Source organism: Mustelus asterias, chromosome 17, assembly GCF_964213995.1.
Source record: "Mustelus asterias chromosome 17, sMusAst1.hap1.1, whole genome shotgun sequence".
Lineage (NCBI taxonomy): Eukaryota > Metazoa > Chordata > Chondrichthyes > Carcharhiniformes > Triakidae > Mustelus > Mustelus asterias.
Genome location: NC_135817.1, coordinates 16,733,686 through 16,754,132, shown reverse-complemented (window position 1 = coordinate 16,754,132; position 20,447 = coordinate 16,733,686). Strand labels below are relative to the sequence as shown.

The 20,447-nt window shown below is 49.6% G+C and overlaps 1 protein-coding gene across 1 annotated transcript in view; it reads right to left on the bottom strand.

The window, feature by feature from the left end:
- Window positions 1-12,430: 12,430 nt before the first annotated feature.
- The window catches only part of wbp4 (WW domain binding protein 4), a 56,662-nt gene continuing 48,645 nt past the window's right edge, over window positions 12,431-20,447 (bottom strand). Inside the window, exons 9-10 of the mRNA XM_078232081.1 lie at window positions 17,995-18,167; window positions 12,431-13,146 (exon numbers count right to left, since the gene is read on the bottom strand). Of these exons, the coding sequence (XP_078088207.1) occupies window positions 12,945-13,146; window positions 17,995-18,167 (375 nt within the window). The 3' untranslated portion in view covers window positions 12,431-12,944. The remainder of the gene's footprint in view (window positions 13,147-17,994; window positions 18,168-20,447) is intronic.

Sequence of the window (20,447 nt, the reverse complement as noted above, 5' to 3'; positions counted from 1 at the left end):
CCCCCCCCGACTGACTAACTGACTGAGGGTAGGGAGGGGGGGGTATGGGAGGGGTAGGGAGGGGGGGGGTATGGGAGGGGGAGGGAGGGGGGGTATGGGAGGGGGAGGGAGGGGGGTATGGGAGGGGGAGGAGGGGGGGTATGGGAGGGGGAGGGAGGGGGGGTATGGGAGGGGGAGGGAGGGGGGGTATGGGAGGGGGAGGAGGAGGGGGTATGGGAGGGGGAGGGAGGGGGGGTATGGGAGGGGGAGGGAGGGGGGGTATGGGAGGGGGAGGGAGGGGGGGTATGGGAGGGGGGGGGAGGGAGGGAGGGAGGGGTAGGGAGGGAGGGAGGGGGGGTATGGGAGGGAGGGAGGTATGGGAGGGGTAGGGAGGGAGGGGGGGTATGGGAGGGGTAGGGGGGGTATGGGAGGAGTGGGGGGGGTATGGGAGGGGTGGGAGGAGGGGTGGGAGGGGGGTATGGGAGGGGTGGGAGGAGGGGTGGGAGGGGGGTATGGGAGGGGTGGGAGGAGGGGTGGGAGGGGGGTATGGGAGGGGTGGGAGGAGGGGTGGGAGGGGGGGTATGGGAGGGGGAGGGAGGGAGGGAGGGAGGGGTAGGGAGGGAGGGAGGGTGGGTATGGGAGGGAGGGAGGGGGGGTATGGGAGGGGTAGGGAGGGAGGGAGGGGGGGTATGGGAGGGAGGGAGGGGGGTATGGGAGGGGTAGGGAGGGAGGGAGGGGGGGTATGGGAGGGGTAGGGAGGGAGGGGTAGGGGGGGTATGGGAGGGGTAGGGGGGGTATGGGAGGGGTGGGGGGGTATGGGAGGGGTGGGAGGGGGGTATGGGAGGGGTAGGGAGGGGGGGTATGGGAGGGGTAGGGAGGGGGGTATGGGAGGGGTAGGGAGGGGGGGTATGGGAGGGGTAGGGAGGGGGGGTATGGGAGGGGTAGGGAGGGGGGGTATGGGAGGGGTAGGGAGGGGGGGTATGGGAGGGGTAGGGAGGGGGGGTATGGGAGGGGTAGGGAGGGGGGGTATGGGAGGGGTAGGGAGGGGGGTATGGGAGGGGTAGGGAGGGGGGTATGGGAGGGGTAGGGAGGGGGGTATGGGAGGGGTAGGGAGGGGGGTATGGGAGGGGTAGGGAGGGGGGTATGGGAGGGGTAGGGAGGGGTAGGGAGGGGGGTATGGGGGAGGGGTAGGGAGGGGGTTATGGGAGGGGTAGGGAGGGGGGTATGGGAGGGGTAGGGAGGGGGGTATGGGAGGGGTAGGGAGGGGGGTATGGGAGGGGTAGGGGAGGGGGGTATGGGAGGGGTAGGGAGGGGGGGGGTATGGGAGGGGTAGGGAGGGGGGGGTATGGGAGGGGTAGGGAGGGGGGTATGGGAGGGGTAGGGAGGGGGGTATGGGAGGGGTAGGGAGGGGGGTATGGGAGGGGTAGGGGGGTATGGGAGGGGTAGGGGGGGTATGGGAGGGGTAGGGGGGGTATGGGAGGGGTAGGGAGGGGGGTATGGGGGAGGGGTAGGGAGGGGGTTATGGGAGGGTTAGGGAGGGGGGTATGGGAGGGGTAGGGAGGGGGGTATGGGGGAGGGGTAGGGAGGGGGGTATGGGAGGGGTAGGGAGGGGGTATGGGAGGGGTAGGGAGGGCGGTATGGGAGGTGTAGGGAGGGGGGGTATGGGAGGGGTAGGGAGGGGGGTATGGGGGGGGTAGGGAGGGGGGTATGGGAGGGGTAGGGAGGGGGGTATGGGAGGGGTAGGGAGGGGGGGTATGGGAGGGGTGGGGGGGATATGGGAGGGGGAGGGAGGGGTAGGGAGGGGGGGTATGGGAGGGGTAGGGAGGGGGGTATGGGAGGGGTAGGGAGGGGGGTATGAGGGAGGGGTAGGGAGGGGGTTATGGGAGGGGGGTATGGGAGGGGTAGGGAGGGGGGTATGGGAGGGGCAGGGAGGGGGGTATGGGAGGGGTAGGGAGGGGGGTATGGGAGGGGTGGGGGGGTATGGGAGGGGTAGGGAGGGGGGTATGGGAGGGGTAGGTAGGGGGGTATGGGAGGGGTAGGTAGGGGGTATGGGGGAGGGGTAGGGAGGGGGTATGGGAGGGGTAGGGAGGGCGGTATGGGGGAGGTATGGGAGGGGTAGGGAAGGGGGTATGGGAGGGGTAGGGAGGGGGGTATGGGGGAGGGGTAGGGAGGGGGGTTTGAGGGAGGGGGTTATGGGAGGGGTAGGGAGGGGGGTATGGGAGGGGTAGGGAGGGGGGTTGCGGGGGGGGGTATGGGAGGGGTTGGGAGGGGGAGGGGGGTATGGGAGGGGGGTATGAGAGGAGGGGGGTATGGGAGGAGGAGGGGGGTATGGGAGGGGGAGGGGGTATGAGAGGAGGAGGGGTGGGGGGGTATGGGAGGGGTGGGGGGTATGGGAGGGGTGGGGGGGTATGGGAGGGGTAGGGAGGAGGGTATGGGAGGGGTACGGGAGGGGTTGGGAGGGGGGTATGAGAGGAGGAGGGGTAGGGTGGGGGGGGCTGGGAAGGGGGGGTGGGAGGGGTAGGGAGGGGCAGTGTGGGAGGTGTAGGGAGGGGGGTGTGGGAGGGGTGGGGAGGGGGGTGTGGGAGGGGTAGGGAGGGGGGTGTGGGAGGGGTAAGGAGGGGGGTGTGGGAGGGGTAGGGAGGGGGGGGTGTGGGAGGGGTAGGGGGGGTGTGGGAGGGGTAGGAAGGGGGGGGGTGTGGGAGGAGTAGAAGGGGGGTGTGGGAGGGGTAGGAAGGGGGGTGTGGGAGGGGTAGGGAGGGGTAGGAAGGGGGGGTGTGGGAGCGGTAGGGAGGGGTAGGAAGGGGGGTGTGGGAGGGGTAGGGAGGGGGGTGTGGGACGGTAGGGAGGGTGTGGGAGGGGTAGGGAGGGGGGTGTGGGAGGGGTAGGGAGGTGGGTGTGGGAGGGGTAGGGAGGGGGGGTTGGGGGGTTGGGGGGTAGGGTGGGGGGGTGTGGGAGCGGTAGGGAGGGGGGTGTGGGAGGGGTAGGGAGGGGGGGTGTGGGAGGGGTAGGGAGGGGGGGTGTGGGAGGGGTAGGGAGAGGGGTGTGGGGGGGGGGTGTGGGAGGGGTAGGGAGAGGGGTGTGGGAGGGGTAGGGAGGGGGGTGTGGGAGGGGTAGGGAGGGGTGTGTGTGAGAGGGGTAGAGTGGGAGGGGTAGGGAGGGGGTGTGTGGGAGAGGTAGGGAGGGGGGGTGTGGGAGGGGTAGGGAGGGGGGTTGTGGGAGGGGGAGTATGGGGGGGTAGGGAGGGGCGTATGGGAGGGGTAGGGAGGGTGGGTATGGGAGGGGGAGGAGGGGGATATGGGAGGGGGAGGAGGGGTATGGAGGGGGGTATGGGAGGGGTAGGGAGGGCGGGTATGGGAGGGGGGCTATGGGAGGGGTAGGGAGGGGGGTATAGAAATCATAGAAACCCTACAGTGCAGAAGGAGGCCATTCGGCCCATCAAGTCTGCACCGACCACAGTCCCACCCAGGCCCTCCCCCCACATATTTTACCCGCTAATCCCTCTAACCTACGCATCCCAGGACTCTAAGGGGCATTTTTTAACCTGGCCAATCAACCTAACCCGCACATCTTTGGACTGTGGGAGGAAACCGGAGCACCCGGAGGAAACCCACGCAGACACAAGGAGAATGTGCAAACTCCACACAGACAGTGACCCGAGCCGGGAATCGAACCTGGGACCCTGGAGCTGTGAAGCAGCAATGCTAACCGCTGTGCTACCGTGCCGCAGGGAGGGGTAGGGAGGGGGGGTATGGGAGGGGTAGGGAGGGGTGTATGGGAGGGGGAGGGGGGTATGGGAGGGGGAGGGAGGGGAAGGTGAGGGTGGGGGGGTATGGGAGGGGTAGGGAGGGGGGTATGGGATGGGTGGGGGGGGTATGGGTGGGGGAGGGAGGGGGGTTATCGGAGGGGGAGGGAGGGGGGTATGGGAGGGAGGGGGGATATGGGAGGGGGGTGTGGGAGGGGGGTATGGCAGGGGGAGGAAGGGGGATATGGGAGGGGTAGGGAGCGGGGGTATGGGAGGGGTAGGGAGGGGGGTATAGGAGGGGGAGGGATGGGAGGGGGAGGGAGGGGGGTATGGGAGGCGGGGATTGGGAGGGAGGGGGTGTATGGGAGGGGGAGGGAAGGGGGCTATGGGAGGGGGGTATGGGAGGGGGAGGGAAGGGGGGTATGGGAGGGAGGAGGGGGTATGGGAGAGGGAGGGAGGAGGGGGTATGGGAGAGGGAGGGAGGGGGTATGGTAGAGGGAGGAAGGGGGAGTATGGGAGAATGAGGGGTGGTATGGGAGAGGGAGGGAGAGGGGGGTATGGGAGAGGGAGGGAGAGGGGGGTATGGGAGAGGGAGGGAGGGGGGAGTATGGGAGAGGAAGGGAGGGGGGAGTATGGGAGAGGGAAGGAGGGGAGTATGGGAGGGGGAGGGAGGGGTAGGGAGTGGGGGTATGGGAGGGGTAGGGAGGGGGGTATGGGAGGGGTAGGGAGGGGGGTATGGGAGGGGTAGGGAGGGGGGTATGGGAGGGGTAGGGAGGGGGGTATGGGAGGGGGGTATGGGGGAGGGGTAGGGAGGGGGGTGTGGGAGGGGTAGGGAGGGGGGTGTGGGAGTGGTAGGGAGGGGGGTATGGGAGGGGTAGGGAGGGGGGGTGTGGGAGGGGGGTATGGGGGAGGGGTAGGGAGGGGGGTATGGGGGAGGGGTGTGGGAGGGGTAGGAAGGGGGGGTTGCGGGAGGGGTAGGGAGTGGGGGTGTGGGAGGGGTAGGGAGGGGGGGTGTGGGAGGGGTAGGGAGGGGGGTGTGGGAGGGGTAGGGAGGGGGGGTGTGGAAGGGGTAGGGAGGGGGGGTGGGGGGGTAGGGAGGGGGTGTGGGAGCGGTAGGGAGGGGGGTGTGGGAGGGGTAGGGAGGGGGGTGTGGGAGGGATAGGGAGGGGGGTGTGGGAGGTGTAGGGAGGGGGGTGTGTGGGAGGGGTAGGGAGGGGGAGGGGGGTATGAGAGGAGGAGGGGTAGTGTGGGTGGGGTAGGGAAGGGGGAGTGGGAGGGGTAGGGAGGGGGAGTGTGGGAGGTGTAGGGAGGGGGGGTGTGGGAGGGGTAGGGAGGGGGGGTGTGGGAGGGGTAGGGAGGGGGGTGTGGGAGGGGTAGGGAGGGGGGTGTGGGAGGGGTAGTGAGGGGGGGTGTGGGAGGGGTAGGGAGGGGGGGTGTGGGAGGGGTAGGGAGGGGGGGTGTGGGAGGGGTAGGGAGGGGGGTGTGGGAGGGGTAGGGAGGGGGGTGTGGGAGGGGTAGGGAGGGGGGTGTGGGAGGGGTAGGAAGAGGGGGTGTGGGAGGGGTAGGGAGGGGGGAAGTGGGAGGGGGTTGTGGGAGGGGGGGTGTGGGAGGGGTAGGGAGGGGGGTGTGGGAGGGGTAGGGAGGGGGGGTGTGGGAGCGGTAGGGAGGGGGGTGTGGGAGGGGTAGGGAGGGGGGGTGTGGGAGGGGTAGGGAGGGGGGTGTAGGAGGGGTAGGGAGGGGGGGTGTGGGAGGGGTAGGGAGGGGTAGGGAGGGGGTGTGTGGGAGGGGTAGGGAGGGGGGGTGTGGGAGGGGTAGGGAGGGGGTGTGTGGGAGGGGTAGGGAGGGGGGGTGTGGAAGGGGTAGGGAGGGGGGGTGTAGGGAGGGGGGATATGGGAGGGGCGTATGGGAGGGGTAGGGAGGGTGTGTATGGGAGGGATAGGGAGGGGGGTATGGGGGGGGAGGAGGAGTAGGGAGGGGGGTATGGGAGGGGGAGGTGGGGTAGGGAGTGGGGTATGGGAGGGGTAGGGAGGGCGGGTATGGGAGGGGGTATAGAAATCATAGAAACCCTACAGTGCAGAAGGAGGCCATTCGGCCCATCGAGCCTGCACCGACCACAGTCCCACCCAGGCCCTACCTCCACATATTTTACCCGCTAATCCCTCTAACCTACGCATCCCAGGACTCTAAGGGGCAATTGGGGCAGTTGGGGAGGAAGGGAGTGGGTGGAAGAGGGGTTTGGGGGAGGAGGGGTGTATGGAGGAATAGGTGGTGGGGGTTGGTGGATGAGTAGGGGCGAGGGAAGGTGAGGAGGTGGGAGTTGATGGGAGGAGGAAGGATGAATGGTAGAGGGGATAAGGATAAGCGGTGTGCACTCACCCTCTGAGCTGGAGGAAGTTCCCTGCCCCCATCACCTTCACCATTACAGTAAGAAGTCTCACAACACCAGGTTACTGTGCCCACCCCAGTCCAACGCTGGCATCTCCACATCTTCTTCACCATTACAGTGCAGCTCTGATCATCAAATGACAGAAGAGGCCATTTGGTCCATCATACCCTGTTCATGATTGTTACAGATCACTTGTAGGAAGAGCAGAACAGGAATGCACCTTTATTGAGGCTCTCTTATGGAGACTGACCTGAACTCACTGGGCATTGGGGAGGTGTGCACGACACCTTTTCTGTCCCCACTCCGCCATCCGCAATTTCTTCAGCTGACGGGCAAGAGGTGGTTGCAACCATTGGGGCAATAGGGGGGAGGGGAACAAAGTATTGTGATTGTTTTTTTAAATCTTCCTGCAACATTTCTGCTGCAACAGGGATTCGTTGACACTAAAGATTTTGTTTTAAAAAAAACATTTAAAATTGACAGAAGATTTCAGCTTGCCAACCTATTCTACTGCTTCTCTTTGTATTATCAAATTCTCTTAGCATTTGATGGTGCCATGTGCTTGGCTTGCACTGTCCACCAGTTTCCCTGATTCATTATTGACTTTGCTCGGCAGTAGTCAGACCAAAGTACCTGCAAATTGAGGTGTAAATAAAGTGCAAATGATGTCAAACAACCTTTCCAGAAAATTCAGACCCAATATAATGTTAAATGGCCAACCTCTTTGTCCCCGAATCCTTTGGCCATCGCTCATCTAAGCTCCTCGTTCTGAGTTATGCTTCTGAATACTTCCCAATTTAATTTGATAAATATTGGTCATAGAATGAATGCAACACTTTCTCATTCAGTATCCAAGCTAATGTTAATAAGTATAACTTGTATTTGCATTACGCCTTTAATATACTCAAAGGTTTCCCAGATGCTGTGTTGAACATTGTCAAACAACATGTAACACCGAGCTACATAAGGAGATATTAACAGACTAAAAGCTCAGTCAAAGAGGGAGCATCTTAAATGAGGACACTGGGTAGAGGAGTGGAGAATTTTCGAGAGTGAATTTCAAAGCATAAGGTCTTGGCAGCTGAAGGCACAGTTAAGTTGTAGCCATGTCTTTGTTACCTCTAGACTTACCCGTTAACCAATAGTCTTCCAGCCAGCCTCCTCCTCTTCCACCGACCAAAGACCATAAGACCATAGACATTGGAGTAGAATTAGGTCATTCAGCTCATCGAGTCTGTTCCGCCATTCAATCATGGCTGATACTTTTCTCATCCCCATTCTCCTGCCTTTTCCCCATAACCCCTGACCCCCTTATTAATCAAGAACCCATCTATCGCTGTCTTAAAGACACTCAATGACCTGGCCTCCACAGCCTTCTGTGGCAAAGAGTTCTACAGATTCACCACTCGCTGGCTGAAGAAATTCCTCCTGTTTTAAAGGATCGTCCCTTTAGCCTGAGGTTGTGCCCTCTGGTTCTAGTTTTTCCTACTAATGGAAACATCCTCTGAGTTAAAGTAGAAAATCATTCATGGTCTTATTGACTGCTTTGATTTCATGTGTACACACATTGCCTTCATAACAATCAACAACAACCACAATTCTCTTGTTTTTCGGCCAACCTCCAGCGGTGAGATGCATCATTCCAAGATCAATTTTGGAAATAGGGGAGGCAACAAAATCAAATCAATCCTATCTGCCCGGCCAGTAAAAGCGTGACAGGCTGAATGAGCACCACCTGTGTTGAGAGCAGAACTGTTGCTGCAACAATTACCATCAACAGCATAATCATGATCCAACATTTCTTGACAAACAAATTATGCCCTAATCATAATTCAGCTGCTGTGTAATAGATACAGTGTAGTTCCATTCTCATAAATATGCAACTGTTACATAAATCCATAGTCTGGATACATATTCCGAATGTTAACACTGCAAATTTTGTCTATTATTCTTAAATCATACAGAATGTATCTAAACGAATTTGATGAGAACTACGTTTTGATAGATGATGTATAACCCATAGTGTAGAATAATCCCTAGTGTATACAGTCTAAATCAATTGGTAATTGTTAGCACTGCATCAAAAGTAAACTGAATTTAGGTCTAATCCTTCTCACCATCCTTTACTCAGTTTGACATTATCTCAGCAGTCATGCATGTGAAGATCAAGCCAGTCCTCTGCCTTCCCATTCAATCCATATGACAGGAAGAATTCCGATTATGGGAGTCAATTTATTTTATTCATTCAAGGGATTTGGGCTTCGCTGGCTAGGCAAATTGCTCTAATTGCCTTTGAACTGCTGCAGTCCATGTGATGTAAGTACAAGCGCAGTGCTGTTAGGGAGGGAATTTCAGGATTTTGACCCAGCAGCCGTGAAGAACTGAAGATATAGTTCTAAGTCAGGATGGTGAGTAGCTTGGAGGGGAACCTCCAGATAGTGGTGTTCCCATGTGTGTGCTACCCTTATCCAATGGTAGAGATTGTAGGTTTGGAAGATGCTGCCTAGGGCGCCTTGGTGAGTTCCTGCAAGTGCATCTTGTAGATGATACACACGGCTGTCACTGTGCGTCGGTTGTGGACCATCCTGTCATCCATTGATTCCATCTACAGCTCCCACTGCCTTGGAGAAGCAGCCAGCATAATCAAGGACCCCATGCACCCCAGACATACTGTCTTCCACCTTCTTCCATTGGGAAAAAGATACAAAAGTCTGAGATCACGTACCAACTGACTCAAGAACAGTTTCTTCCCTGCTGCCATCAGACTTTTGAATAGATCTAATATTAAGTTGATCTTTCTCTACACCCTAGCTATGACTGTAACACCATATTCTGCACCTTCTCCTTTCCTTCTCCCCTATGTATTCTATGAATAGTATGCTTTGTATAGTGTGCAAGAAACGATACTTTTCACTGTACCCCAATACATGTGACAATAAATCAAATCAAGTGGAGGAAGTGAATGTTTATGGATGGGGTACCAATCAAGTGGGGGTGCTTTGTCCTGGATGGTGTTCATCCTATTGAGTGTTGTTGGAGCTGTACTCATCCAGGCAAGTGGAGAGTATTCCATCACTGTCCTGACTCGTGCCTTGTAGATGGTGGACTGGTTTTGGGGAGTTAGGAGGTGTTGCTCCTGGCATGCATTCCTGCATTCTTCATTGAACCAGGGCTGAGCCCGTAGCTTGATGGTAAATGATAATGTGTGGGATATGCAGGGCCATGAGGTTACAGATGGTGGTTGAGTATAATTCTGCTGCTGCTAATGGCCCACAGCGTCTCATGGATACCAGTCTTGGGTTACTAGATCTGTTTGAAATCTGCCCCATTTAGCACAGTGATAGTGTCACACAATATGATGGAGGTTATCCTCAGTGTGAAGATGGGACGAGGATTGTGCGGTGGTCACTCTTACCAATACCATCACCTGGTGAGGATGAGGCATAGCAGCTTTTTCCATTTTATTGGTTCCCTCGCCACCTGCTGCTGTCCCAGTCTAGCAGCAATGTTCTTTAGGACCCAGCCAGCTCGGTCTGTGGTGGTATTACTGAGCACTCTTGGTGATGGACATTGAAGTCCCCCACGCAAAGTACATTCTGTAGCCCTTGCCACCCTCAGTGCTTCCTCCTAAGTCGTGTTCAAAATGGAGGAGCACTGATTCATCAACAGAATGGGGTGGTATGTGGTAATCAGCAGGAGGTTTCTTTGGCAATGTTTGAACCGGTTGCTTCATGGGGTCCAGAGTACATGTTAAGTACTTTCAGGACAACTCTCTCCTAACTGTTTACCACTATACCACTACCTCTGATGGGGCTGTCCTGCTGGTGGAACAGGACATAACCAAGGATGGTGATAGTGGTGTCTAGGACATCATCTGTAAAGTATGATTCTGAGTATGAGTAGTCAAATCATTGCTTGGCTAGACTGTGGAACAGCTTTCCCAGTTTTGGCACAAGCCCCCAGATGTTCAAAAGGAGGACTTTGTTGGGTCAGCAGGGCTGAGATTACCAGTCATTTCTGGTACCTGGGATGATCCGGGTAGCCCGTTTGATTTCATCCTTTGATTTTAAACTTCAGTGGTTTGATATAACTGAGTGGCTAGCCAGGCCATCTCAGAGAGTATTTAAAAGTCAACCACATTGTGGTAGGTATAGAGTCACATATGGGCCAACCCAGGTGAGGACCGCAGATTTCCTTCTCTAAAGAATATTAGCAAATTAGATGGGTATTTACAACAATGATTTCATAGTCACCATTATGGAGACTAGTTTTTAAAATTCCAATGTCATTGCTTGAACCCATGTCCCCAGATCTTTAGCCTGGGCCTCTAGATTTCTAGTCTGTGACATTACTACACCATCTCCCAAATTTGGCTACAAGATACTTGGTTGCTGTGACAACCTCAAAATGATCAATTGATTGAGGTTATCCTCAATGTGAAGATGGGACAAGGGTTGTGATCAGGATAGCAATGTGACCGGCACTTGATTTCTTCCACCTCCTCTTGAGGCTCTAACCCACAGTAGTGCCAGACCTGCCACCATTTTAGATGGCTCTTGCTGGTTGGGATGCAAGTAAAAACTAGTTTCATTTTGACCACTGTTGCTGGGCAGAAATGCTAAATGTGGCTATTTGTTTATGGAGCCATTAAACTTTGAGAATATGGCAACCATGTCAGCAATCTTGCACCAGCTTACCTGTACAGTAGTTCTTGTTTTTCCCAACAATTTCTAATTCTCAGGAGTATTAAACCAAAAATTACTTTAATTCATTTTATTTTTATCAATTTTGCAGGCTTTTGGCAGCAATTTCTGTGAAGACTATCTTTTCATAGGGTTGTTAATTCTGACCCTTTAGAATTAAAGCAGAGTTGAAAATGAAGTTGTGGTTGAAGCCTGAAGTCAATGCTTACTCCTTGTAGTAAGATGGAGCTTACATTGAGCTTCACTGGAACAGTATATGCAGACAAAAATAGAAATCAGAGGGGGAAGAGGAGCATAAATTACTGTGACAAGCATCAGGGGGCTCAGAGTTGTACCCGTTGTCATAGCCGTTGCTTTTCTTGCCACTTACACACTTGAACTCACTTCCCACTATTTACTTCCTTCCACACACTTACTACCCAACATCCAACTATACACGCACTCCCCAATCAACTTTCCATTCGTACTTCAAGGAAGCAATGGCCCCAAAGTAAATATTATACAGACACATAATGAGAAGTCGTGAAAAGTAGATTTGTACTATATACAGTAAATCCTAATTTTATGTTGCCATGCTTAATGTTTTGTTTTAAGGTCATTTAATCTTTAGGGTGATTTCCCAATCTCACAATTTTCATTTTTCGGCCGTTTAAGTGCATTGCTGGCACAGTTGTGCCAAAATCTCCTTTTGGCTTGGAGACTCCTTTTTACCATGCATCTGTAAAGCACACTAAAGGACATTTCACTATGTTAACAAGCATCATGTAAATGCAAGCCACTGTTATATTATTACTTACACCTATAACATAGTAAAAAGTTCCAAAGTGCCCCACAGGAGGTTAACAAAATTTGATGCTGAGCCACAGATATTAGGACAGGATGATAACTTAGGTCAGAAGTGGGTTTAGAGTAGAGAGAGACAGGGAGGGAATTCTGGAGGCACAGTTAACAATGGTGGAACAATCAAAACTGGTGACATGTAATAGGCCAGAACTGGAGGAGCTCTGGTATTTTACAGGGTTGGAAAAGATTACAAGACAGAGAGGGTAAAAACAATGGGAGGGATTGAAAAATAAGAATGGGAATTTCACTATACAGAGTTGAGCCAGAGCTAATGTAACTTTAAATAGGACTAGGTGCAAATTAAGCAACAGGCAGCAGAGTTTTAGATGAGTTCATATTTAAAAGGGGTGCAAATGGGAGACCAGTCAGGAGAGCATAGTAATCATCAACTCTTAGCAGTAACAAATGCATGGATGAAGGGGGTCATCAGATAAGCTGAGGCAGAGATGGAGATGAGCTACAATTCAATATAATCAGATCACAATGCTGATTCCATTCTTATTCCCCATCTCCATATTTTTCAACATTCTCGCACCAAGGCTATTCCTCCTTCAGTCAAACCAATGTGGGCTACAGAAACTGCCATCAACAACATGCCTCTAGCTGTCAGGAAGCCCCCCCTCAGAACTGCTGGATAGTAAAGCCTTTTCAGCTGCACTTTCACTGCAATATTCCAACAGCTGGACTTGGATTTTAACTAATGGTGCAGTAAAGCAGGATTGAAGGATCTGATGACACTCCAACATGTAAGCACTCAATAAAATCTCAATCAGTGGGCACACTTCATAACTTTATTTTTAACAGCATTATCTTCACATACACAAGTAATTGTGCAAAAATGCTTTAAACAGCTTTCCGTAATGACTTTATGTAAAGATGCACTGATGCTCAAAGGATCATTAAATCTAGAATACACTCCACAGAGCTCCATTTAATGCATAAATATAGGCTGTCAGAGCATACATTATTTTCTTTTAGTACAAAAAAAACTTAACGCCTTAACAAAAGAATGACCAAGACAGATGCAGTAAATGCTGCTGTCAAACCAGTCACAAATCTAAATGAGTCTAATAAAAATGGTCACAGAAATACTATGTTTTGCAAGATTTTGCACGCTTACTCAACTTGCGAGCTTTGTTCTAAGCCATACATTTAAAAAAACTTTTTTTAAAAATGCAGTATTTTACACAAACAAGGCCTTCATGAGTTGAAAATCTAGACAAATTTATTTACTACAGCGATCAAGAACAAATAGCACTGAACATATTTTTGAACTGCATTTTGGTGACATTCAGTTATCATTCCCTTTCTGCCGTAGGTTTCTGGATTTGCCATTTTCAAGCTTCCTTTTTTTAAATACTGTCTCTCCGCCTGCATCATCCCTCAGGGAAGTGATTTCTTTTTGTTTAAATTTGACTTTAAGCTCGTGCTTTATGTCAATCACTGCTGTTGCCGGGTAGTCAACTGTCGGTAACTGCAAGTCGATCTGCTCTCTGGAAAAAAAAGGCAAAAGTTTAGATAAGCAGATCAATACACATTTAACATCAATACTGCAGGCATGGTAGTCAGAATTGTAAACCTTTCACATTCTTAGGATATTCCAAAGCACTTTACAGCCAATTAAATACTTTTGAAATGTAGCAACTGCGTAATGTAGGAAAAGTGGGAGTCAATTTAGAATTATAGAATCCCTAACAATGCAGGAGGTGGTCATTTGGTCCAACAAGTCTGCACCAACGCTGACAAAGCATCTTACCCTCCCCCTCACCCTATCCCCGTAACCCCACACGTTGACCATGATTAATCCATCTAACCGACACATCTTTGGGCACTAAGGGGCAATTTAGCCTAGCCAATCCACATAACCTGCACATCTTTGGACTGTGGCAGGAAACCAGGGCACCCAGAGGAAACTCACACAGACCCACAGAGGTGAGTGTGCTTCTGAATGGGTATGATTCTTTGAACTGACCCATGGCTAATCCCAACACATCAACTACTCTAATAATCTAATAAGACAATTTTATCCTTATAATTTTCACCTGGTTTTCCTGAAAAACATTATCCAAATCATAACCATTTGCCATCTGTGATGAATTCACTCATGCAGCTAAAGGAACTTTATCCTGCTGTAATGTGACATGATCACACTTCTTTCTGATCACTTTTTTCAATATTGTCCCCTATTCTCCTTCCCCAATCTCCTATGCACACATTTCTGACATTATGATGTGCTCTACAGCCACAAAGGTCTTTAGATGCCTGGCAAGAGCCACAGGAGCTAGGTATACCAATGGCATGTTGAGTTGCCAGGATCCCAATATGCTGCAAGTTTACTTGACATTGGCATTTAAAGCCAAAAATGTGGAGTTTTTTTGGCCCCAATTACAACCTTGTTTAAGGTAACTGGTCAACTCCTCTTCAGGAGATGGCAATTTTTTGGAAGCACATCCGCAGTAGCAAGAAGCACAGAGGCAACAATGTATTAGCAGTGTCCTGTACATTGTAAATCTCAAGGAATGCCATCCATTGTTCTCCCAGATGGAATGATCACGACTTGTTCATTTTGATCTATGTTCCCTCGAATTTTTTTCCATCTTGTTCAATGTTCTCTCTAATATTTTTCCAGCTATGTGCAGAACCAATTTTGTTATGTGCACTGATAAGGTAATATGCAGATGTGTGCCACCAGCAGAAACAAAATCCTGTATGTAATAAATATTTTTTAAAAGTTACAATAGGCATGGAAGAAAGAATACCACCCACAACCATAGACATAGAACATCTACACCCAGACGGTCCACAAATTACCAGATTTACTGAATTCAATTCCAAATTTACCATGGTGGAATTTGAACTCGCAACCTCAAGGTTTTGAGTTCAGTCCCATAACCACTACACGAGCAAACATATGGGGTAATTGTTAGTTTTTGTATTTTAGTCATTTGACAGAAGAAATGTTGAATTAGTCGTAATGTCCCTCGACAAGGCAAGCTCAAAATAGAAAGAACGAAGCCTTTTGAACTGATAGAAAATGTGCAAAAGACAACTTATTTTTTCAGCTTACTGAGTTTTTTAAAATTAAAACAACTATGAATAGAGAGGAAGTAACTCAGTAATTTCTTCACATCACCAGGCACAGGTAAAATTTCTCTGAATTTGATGGTCGGGTCTTGCGAACAGAAGGGTGAAAGTTGAGTGACATGGGGCCGAATTTCCATCTGGATTTGGAGGTGATCTTTGGTGCATGTATGGCCAAAGTAATTTTTTTGGGAGAAAATCTGATGCTTCCTCCACATTCCTGACCTGGCCTTTTTGTGGGCCAGGAATGCCTAGTGTGCAAAACACACATCTCCCTCACTGTTGAAGTCAGGTTCCTCATTTTAAATGGGTGATAATGGTGGCGAAGTTTTGAAGCCCATTAAAAGCACAACAAGTTTGAAAGTTTGTGAAGAAAACGGAAAGTCTGCTGAGGAGTAGGGAACATTCAGAAAGGGGAGTATAAAATTCTTTCACACTTCCAAATGTCTCTCAAGTGCTGAGAGGGGTAAGAATTAAGGCTAAAGGGGCCTCCAAATTCTGAGGACAGGCCTTCTCATCAGCCGTGCTGACTCGCCACTTGCAAACTGCACTGCAAACCTGAACCCTGCGGAAAAGACAACAATCCCCAGCTAAGTAACACACCTATCGGAAGTGCAGTTTTCAAGCCGCAAAATTGGGCTCCCAAGAGAAAACCCAGTCCAAAGTGTCCCTGTAAATTAGGTGATTTGAATGGGGAAACTAAATCTGGGAACTGGGAACAGAGTTTTGTGGTGAAAAGAGAATAGAATTCCAGATGGGAAAATGACTTGAGGTATTTCTTGGAGAAAAAGGTGGCATTTATTTCACCAAACGTTTTCAGACTAAAAATCCATAAATTGTAAGCAATAAACCACTTCATTTTAAAATAAATGGTCTCCCACAATGCATACGAAAGTCAATTGGGGAGAGGTAAGGTTTAAAATGTCTCATAATATAATCTTAAAATAACTTTTTGCATTATGATTTAATGAGTCTTTGTCTATATATGCCCCGTTTGTGAACCCAACTCTCCACGCACCTGATGAAGGAGCAGCCCTCCGAAAGCTTGTGATACCAAATAAACCTGTTGGACTTTAACCTGGTGTTGTGAGACTTCTTACGGTACATTATCATTTGGAGAGCTAGCTTGAAAACCAAACCTTCCTACAAACTCACCAGAAATGCCCCCGTGTTTTTAATGTGTCCAATAGCTTTAGGATCAATCTTCCTTTAATAACCACACAAGACCGACTACAACAAAATATTAACAGGCCCAATGGTCCTCTAACTCCTAATAACTTATTAGTCTTTCAATTTGGCTTGTGTTCACCACTTCAGCCTTCAGCTCACTGCCATTCCCAATTCGATGCCTCCCTCCCACTTGCTGCCTCCCTTCCTGACCCTCCAGCTGGTCACTTTCCCATTCTGACCCTCCCCTCCTCTCCCTCACCCTCCTGATCGCCACCTTCCTCTCCAACCCTCCCACTTGCCGCCCCCCTCCTGAACCCGCACTGTGAGCCAGGACTCGAGAGAGGGCAAGTTTTTTGAAGGGGTAACCAAGAAGGTAGATGAGGACAGTGCAGTTGATGTTGTCTACATGGACTTTAGCAAGGCCTTTGACAAGGTACCGCATGGTAGGTTGTTGCATAAGGTTAAATCTATGGCATCCAGGATGAGGTATCTAAACGAAGCCAGAGGGTGGTTGTAGAGGGTTGTTTTTTAAACTGGAGGCCTGTGACCAGCGGTGTGCCTCAGGGATCAGTGCTGGGTCCACTGTTACTTGTCATTTATATTAATGATTTGGATGAGAATATAGGAGGCATGGTTAGTAAGTTTGCAGATGACGCCAAGATTGGTAGTGTAGTGGATAGTGAAGAAAGTTATCTCCGATTGCAACGGAATCCTGATCAATTGGGCCAGTGGGCTGACGAATGGCAGATGGAGTTTAATTTAGATAAATGCGAGGTGATACATTTTGGCAGACTGAACCAGGGCAGGACTTACTCAGTTAATGGAAGGGTATTGGGGAGAGTTACAGAACAAAGAGATCTAGGGTACATGTTCATAGCTCCTTGAAAGTGGAGTCACAGGTGGACAGAGTGGTGAAGAAGGCATTCAGCATGCTTGGTTTCATCGGTCAGAACATTGAATACAGGAGTTGGGACGTCTTGTTGAAGTTGTACAAGACATTGGTAAGGCCACACTTGGAGTACTGTGTACAGTTCTGGTCACCCTATTATAGAAAGGATATTATTAAACTAGAAAGAGTGCAGAAAAGATTTACTAGGATGCTACCGGGACTTGATGGTTTGAGTTATAAGGAGAGGCTGGATAGACTGGGACTTTTTTCTCTGGAGTCTAGAAGGCTGAGGGGTGACCTTATAGAGGTCTATAAAATAATGAGGGGCATAGATCAGCTAGATAGTCAATATCTTTTCCCAAAGGTAGGGGAGTCTAAAACTAGAGGGCATAGGTTTAAGGTGAGAGGGGAGAGATACAAAAGTGTCCAGAAGGACAATTTTTTCACGCAGAGGGTGGTGAGTGTCTGGAACAGGCTACCAGAGGTAGTAGTAGAGGCGGGTACAATTTTGTCTTTTAAAAAGCATTTAGACAGTTACATGGGTAAGATGGGTACAGAGGGATATGGGCCAAATGCGGGCATTTGGGATTATCTTAGGAGTTTAAAAAAAAAGGGCGACATGGGCAAGTTGGGCCGAAGTGCCTGTTTCCATGCTGTAAACCTCTATGACTCTAAGGCAGAGGGGCTGCAAGGGTCAGGGAGGGAAGCAGCAAGTTGTGGGAAGCAGTGAGTCAAAGGTTCGGTGAACATGTTACAGGAAAGACAAATGTTGACATTGCTTCAGACTCCAGGAACTGTGATAGGTGGATTTCAGCTGCTAATTCCACCTAATTAATCATGTCAGGCTTGGCTGTTGTCTGCTAATTTCCTGTCATGCGAGTTTACCAGTTCTTTGCTCATGGGTTAGATCGACAGTAAACCTCAGGATAAACGCACTTGATGAACTGTTATGCAGCTCAACAGAGAAAGAACACTGCATGTGACTAGGAGTTTAACACGTTTAACTGAATGATCAGATATGGCCCCTTTAAAAAGTCAAATTTACTGGCGCATGAGGGAAAATTGAATCAAGCAAGAATACATGCTGTGGCCTTAGAATTCACAAAAAGTGATTAACAGATTAATAAACAGTGGAAATTTAACTTTCTTTCTAAGTGTTTGATATTGGGAGAGAGATTTAGGTAGGTGGTTAGATACTCACTCCTCCTCCTCTTTTATAGTTTCCCATTCTCCATATGGGTTTACTTTCCTTTTAATTACAGCATTCTTCGCTTCTTCTTGGGGCTCATTTTGGGGCAAATTGTTTTCTTCTTGTGTGTCGTGCATTTCTCCAGGAGCCTTCACTTCACTGCCATCACCTGGATCACTTTCCTGCTGGAACACATCATATTTAACTAAAATCTTTGAACACACAGGTTATTTTCTACAACCAAAGGATATTTCAACAGTTAAGGACTATTCAGGTCTCTTGTATTACAGTAGACCGTTTAAAAATGGCACTGAAACAAAGGACCAATCCTAGAAATAAACTAGTTTGTCTGTATGACAATGTGTATATGATTCAAAACAAATGGGGCAACTAGAGGCAATAATTCATTACAAGAAACCAAATGTAGTCAGGACATCTGAAACAAGGATGCATAAAGGACAGGACTGAGGGTTAAATACTGAAAGATAAATGTATTTAGAAAGGTTAGGGAAGGAAGGGAGGCAATGGTCTAATGGTATTATTGCTAGACTATTAATCCAGAAACTCAGCTAATGTTCTGGGGACCCGGGTTCAAATCCCGCCATGGCAGATGGTGGAAATTCAATTCAATAAAAAATATCGGGAACTAAGAGTATACTGATGACCATGAAACCCTGGAAAAACCCATCTGGTTCACTAATGTCCTTTAGGGAAAGAAATCTGCCGTCCTTACTTGGTCTGGCCTACATGTGAGTCCAGAACCACAGCAATGTGGTTGACTCTCAACTGCCCTCGGGCAACTAGGGATGGACAACAAATGCTGGCCAGCCAGTGACGCCCATGTCCCATGAATGAATAAAAAAAAGACGGGAAGGGATAGCTGTACTAACAGAGATAACAACAGTAGAAAAGAAAAGGTCAAAAACAACGGAATTAGAAAACATCCACGTATATGGAGATAATGGGTAATGAGGGACCAATCATACTAATAGGAGTAAATCACAGACTTGCTAAAAGAGGAAGGGAAATGGAGGGAGAGATATACAGGCAAATCCATCAAATGAATAAAAGATATAGAATAACCATGAGGGATTTCAACTACACCCAAATAAAGTGGCAAGAGGAGGTACTGAAAAGGAGAAAAGTGAATAGCGGTTTTTGAGAGTCCTGGAGTAACATTCTCAATATATATGCAAGAAGCCTAACAAGCAAGGAATCATGGTTGGGCCAAATCATGGGAAATGAACAACAATAGCTAAGGGAAGTAGGCACAGTGCGTGGGCAATAGTGATCACAACAATGAATGAATCATAAGCAAGGAATTCTGAAGCAAGAAATTGGGGGGAAAAAACTGATGAGGGGAGAGAATGGAAGGTAAATTAGAAAAAGATATCAACAGAAATGGGAAATATATAATACAAGATCAGTGGGGGTCAGAAGAAATATATTCTACGAAAACAAAAAACTAAATAGAGTCGAGGGCAGAATTTAAGATGAAAAAAATGGCCTATGCTATGTACAGAGTCAACAGAGAAGATGGCAAAAAAGGAATACAAAGTTAAAAGTGGAAAAAAGGAATGCAAAGATGAATTACAAATATCAAAAATATTAAAACTGTAATGCATTTTATAGACATAAACAACATAAAAATTAAGATCGGGATAAGGGCACTAAGGGATGCACAAGGTAAACCCACAGGCAGCAAGCAGCCCCTCTAATTTTTATTTTGTGTGTGTGGACGAATCATTTAGGTGCCTGGGTCCTTTAAACTTTTTTTATAGCCGCACACCCAGTACCTTAAAAAGGGGCCAATTTTGCTTAGCCTACACAGGAACTATTGCCACACAGCACAGAGGCACATTGCTCACAGGTAACGACAGTGAATGGTCTAGTTTGGACCAGGGAGCGGCACGGGCTTGGAGGGCCGAAGGGCCTCTTCCTGTGCTGTATTGTTCTTTGTTCTTTGAAATGATCAAAATGTGAAAGTTATTTTGCCTCAGTTTTTAACCAGGAATACTAACTAGCAAGGTGAATATAACATTAGAAGAGGAGACCAAAAATATATTTTAAACAGCTGGGAGATACTTAATAAACTAGGTAAATTTAGAGAGGATAAAACTCTGTCTCAATGATACAATCCCGAAAAAGATAAAAAGAGCAGAGGATGGAAAGGAATCGTGCCAGACTGATAGTTATAATGTTGCGACTATATTCAAAAAGGGAGATGGTACAAATCCAGGGCACTAGAGAACTGTTACTGTCGCTGATGGAAAGATAGTGAAAATCTTTCACAGTTGTAACAGAAAAGGATCTAGAAGCCAAAAATATACGAGTTATCAGTGTGGATTTCAAAAGGGAAAGTTAAGCTTGACCAACCTAACCTTACTGAATTCTTTAAAGTAGTAACAGTAGGTGGATAAAGGTAATGTGGGAGATGAAATATACATCGACTTTGATAAGGTGCC